At 44.4% G+C, this 4,405-nt stretch overlaps 1 protein-coding gene across 1 annotated transcript in view; it reads right to left on the bottom strand.

Annotated features, from left to right (window-relative positions):
* Window positions 1–4,399, bottom strand: part of MTO1 (mitochondrial tRNA translation optimization 1) — an 18,031-nt gene extending 13,632 nt beyond the window's left edge. The window contains exons 1-3 of the mRNA XM_006016643.3: window positions 4,329–4,399; window positions 3,475–3,592; window positions 2,747–3,036 (exon numbers count right to left, since the gene is read on the bottom strand). Coding sequence (XP_006016705.2) covers window positions 2,747–3,036; window positions 3,475–3,592; window positions 4,329–4,334 — 414 coding nt within the window. The 5' untranslated portion in view covers window positions 4,335–4,399. The remainder of the gene's footprint in view (window positions 1–2,746; window positions 3,037–3,474; window positions 3,593–4,328) is intronic.
* Window positions 4,400–4,405: the final 6 nt, after the last annotated feature.

Raw genomic sequence — 4,405 nt, forward strand, 5'->3', positions numbered from 1 at the left:
AAAAAAATTGGCCATTTTTCGCACTGTAAATCCAGCAACACTGCTGCCATCTATGGCTGACACACCAGATCTTGTACATGACTGCCTGCAAACATTGGAAGCTGTTTATTCTTCAAGGCCAAATCTGAGAGACAAACAATTGATAAAAGAGTTTCAAGCAAAGAAGGGGGAGCACGGGTGGCTGGTAGCAAGGGATGGCCGCATTATCATCCCAGCTGCCTGGGTTCATGTGGTAGTAAAGAGCACTCATCATGGTACCCACTACGGACCCAGGGCCCTGGTAAGATGGATCAGTTACTATGTAACTAGAGTGGGATTAAGAGAGGCTGCCAAGGAGGTATCAGAGACATGTGAGGTCTGCCAGAGAAATAACCCATAAGGAGGGAGAAGAAAAACTTCAGGACATCAGAGAATAGGCAATGGGCCAGGAGAAGAATAGCAGGTGGATTTTACTGAGTTGCCCCGGCAACAAGAGATAAAATATCTCCTTGTCTTTGTGGACACTTTCTCTAATTGGGTTGAGTGCTTCCCATGTCGGACTGCCCAGGCCCGGGAGGTAGTCAAGACACTCCTACGAGAAATCATACCTCGCCTCGGACTTCCAAAAGGAATAGGGTCAGACAATGGCCCACATTTCATTGCACAAATTACTCAGAAGGTTTCTGAGTTCCTGGGAATCAGCTGGCATTTACACACCCCTTGGAGACCTCAGTCCAGTGGAAAGGTGGAACGTATGAATCAGACCTTAAAAAGACACCTTGCAAAGATTTGCCAAGAAGCTCGACTCAAATGGCCAGAGGCCCTACCCTTGGCCCTGTTACGAGTAAGGGTCGCACCACATTCTAAATTGGGATTAAGCCCGTTTGAAATAATGTATGGTAAGCCTTACCCTCTGAGTCTGCCCATGGGTACTGAACAACAGTTACATGTTTTAGGAGAGGGAATGATTAGAGAATATGTATGGTCCTTGGTTTCTGTTTTGTCTTCCATCCATCAGCAGGTACGGGACGTGCTGCAGACACAGGACCAGTATCCTGCCCTGGGAAATCGATTATTACCTGGGAGTTACGTCCTTGTGAAAGATTGGAACGAGGAACCACTTCGAGCCAGATGGAAAGGCCCATATAGGGTACTTCTAACGACCCCGACGGCCGCAAAGCTCGAAGGAATCAAGACTTGGATACATTCCAGTCGCCTAAAGCCGGTGGCTGGACCAGAACAAGAAGGAATCCCTGCAGACTCCGGGACCGGAGACAGAGAACAGTGGAAGGTGGAGCCAATAAGAGACTTGAAATTCCTATTCAAAAGAAAGGAACTTTGAATAATTTGACAATCTTTGATTAAGTTTTATAAGCCTTATTATGAAATTGTTCAAGGTTTTATTGTGGGGCACCCTGATCTGTCCACTCCTACTTATAGGAGGGGAAACCCTTTTACAACAAAAATTTGACCCTCAGGAAAATGTCTGGATTTATCTGGCCCGGGAAATTTTAAATAGAACGGACTTCTGCTTAGCGGGAGGGATCAATGCTCACCTGGTTTTTACCTCATGCTTAATCGCAGTACCAACCCCTTTAAAAATTTTACAAAATTATACTATGCTGAAGAATGTAGAGAAGAAAAGTACATATCAGAATATATATAAGTGGGGGACTATTGTAAAAGAGAAGAATAGAGACATGTTTTCCGTACGGGTTCAGGCAACAGCTAATGCTTCTGAATGTTTCCTAATAGTTAATTGTACTAATAATTGCTTCAAATTGAACCAAGGTAGAAGAATCCTTTGTAACAAGACCAATCAAATATCCTATGTATACAATGTTCACCTGTCGTCTTATCTATCTTCAGACCTAAGGTGAATCAAATGATTTTACAAACGAAGAAAGCTGAGAATACTAGGTTTGTGTTGAAACAAATTGAGTGGAGCAATTATAATAAAAATAATTAAAAATGCTCCAGAGGGGGAAAATGTTAGGTTTGACCTAGAAACCACTACACATAGCCCAAGCAAAAGTCTCTGTTCTGTAACTAATGCTCAATTGCAATGATAAGGAGAAGACAGTCTTAGATAAAGGAGACTTGAAAACAAAAATAAAATTAGTGGAGTAGGGCAAAGAGCTGATTTAAATATTAAGATTCACACCCCTAGGTGGGGAGAAAGTATGCTAATGAAACATACATGTATGGAAATGAGATACATAGCTAAAACACAGGTATAGAGACATGCGCAGTAAAGAACTCCTTGCGTCACTCCCTTATAACCAATTAGCAAACAAGAATGCTTATGAAGGTCCAATACTCCTGTATAAAAGATGCTCATAATTAAGACTCTGTGTGCTTGTTACGTGAAATTATTCCGCTTGCACCTTGTATTGCTAGCAATAAATCTTTATACTTTCACCCCTGGTATCTTTATTGGCTTTTGCATACCGGGCACGATCCCAGACTTGAGCTGGGGCCCAACATACACACCTAATCAGAGACTGATATTGCAAAGGAAGTGTGGGATGGCGTGCAGATTTGCATTAGCCTTAGTTTTCCCCTTTGCTTCAGAGCTGATGTCTCAGAGAAGCAGAATCCTGAGCACTCATGGGGAAATGAGGTAACTCCTGTCTACAGGAGTCATAATATCAACCAGACTATTTTCTCAGCAAAGACAGCTTATTACACCTTCTTGAAGGTGCTGAGCAGAGTACTGGAAGAATCACACTACAAAATGGCCTTCCCTGCCCCAACTGCATCACACCTTGATCCAAACAGTCTCGCTGAGGAAGCTGAATGGGACAGGATGGCTGTCAGCCCACTGCCTTGCCAGAATGCTGAAATCAATGGTGTCTTTGGCAAGTCGGGGTGGGGTCCCAGTCTTCAGCCTCCCTACAGCAAATCCCAGTTTCTCCAGAGTCTGAGCCAGTCCAGTGGATGACTGATCCCCTAATCGCCCAGCTGGATGCTTCTCCAATCCAATGAGGACCATCCCCCGCAGAAAGGTGCCAGTGGTCAGTATGACACTGCCAGCATGTACTTTGCTGCCATCACCTGTAACAGAGTTTTCAGAAACATACACATTAAGAACCAAGGCCCTGATGTGTTGATGTTGCCTAGAACCAGCCCAGCATTATTGGATGTGTCTGCCTTATATTACCACAGGCAAAAACAGTGGAGACATAAAAGCAGGTGCACTATGATCTATTCAGAGCCCTGCATTTCTAATCTTGGCTAGTCTCTCATTTTTGTCTGAACTGAGAAGACAAGACCAAAGCCTCGTTTAGGGGCAAAAGCTTAAATACTGTCATTCTCCAAAAGACTTAGTGTTAACAGTAACACCTGCCTGTCTTGATTGGCTCATATTCTCTCTAGGCCATATATATGCTTTTACCAGTTAATTCCTGAAACATATTCACTTTCAAGGTTCCTCTCAGTTTTGAGGGGGAAGTGACACATCAAATATCTTTACTATCTAGCTACAGTACATACCAAGAAGGACCCCACTGACTTGGCATTTCCCTGGATGTTCTGACTCTGGTTCCTTCAAGAGAAGATCTTCCACAGACCCCTCATGAACAGTCAGGAATGGGGTATTAAGGATTTCTTTCTATCAGGAGAGAAGGAATTAGTACGAGTATCTGTCCATCCTCCCCTACGACCACACATCTTCCTCCAAACACTGAACCACACACTTCCAATTACTGGGTAGCAGCTTCTCTCTCTCCCACTCCATTACCAAGTTATTTTAAAGCAGGAGAAGCGTAACTCAAGTGCCTATAGCATTCAATTACTGCAGCGATGTCTGGGATTTACTAAGCAGAACTAATACACTACTTATTCAGAGATCTGCAGGTTTTAATAACAGAACAGAGACCACTGGATAATCCAGAAACAGTTCTGTACGTCAGCAAAGTCAGGTAATGTCATCTAGTTATTCCCGTATTTTGCCGAAGAACCCAGGCTCGACTAAGGCACGCGTCTTGCAGGAAAACATCCCAACTTGACAGTATCAACAGATAAGAGCGTCCCCCATTTTTCTTGCTAGTTTCTCCACCTGTGAGTTACCCCAATGGGTAAATTTTTTGGCCTCCGTTTCCCATGTGAATTTGACTCTAGCCTTTCACTCCTAGATTAAAGAGCATAGGAATACCACATATCTCCTTTGTGCCTGCACCATAAGAGGTACCCCCTCAGTTTCTCTTCTGAATAACTAAAACACTGTGATGCCTTTCTGCTCAGGCCTTTGGGCATCTTCTCTGCACCCTCTTCAGTTTAACCTGGATCCTTTCATCAGGGTCAAGAGGCCCCCAGTCCCCCGTGCTGCCCACCCCGGCTGCTCTCACCTGCATGTTCTCCTTGTACAGCTTCCGATCCACCTGCGCACGCAGCCCCCACACGGCGGGGCCCGTGCGCCGGTTCA

Source organism: Alligator sinensis, unplaced genomic scaffold (assembly GCF_000455745.1).
Source record: "Alligator sinensis unplaced genomic scaffold, ASM45574v1 scaffold499_1, whole genome shotgun sequence".
Lineage (NCBI taxonomy): Eukaryota > Metazoa > Chordata > Crocodylia > Alligatoridae > Alligator > Alligator sinensis.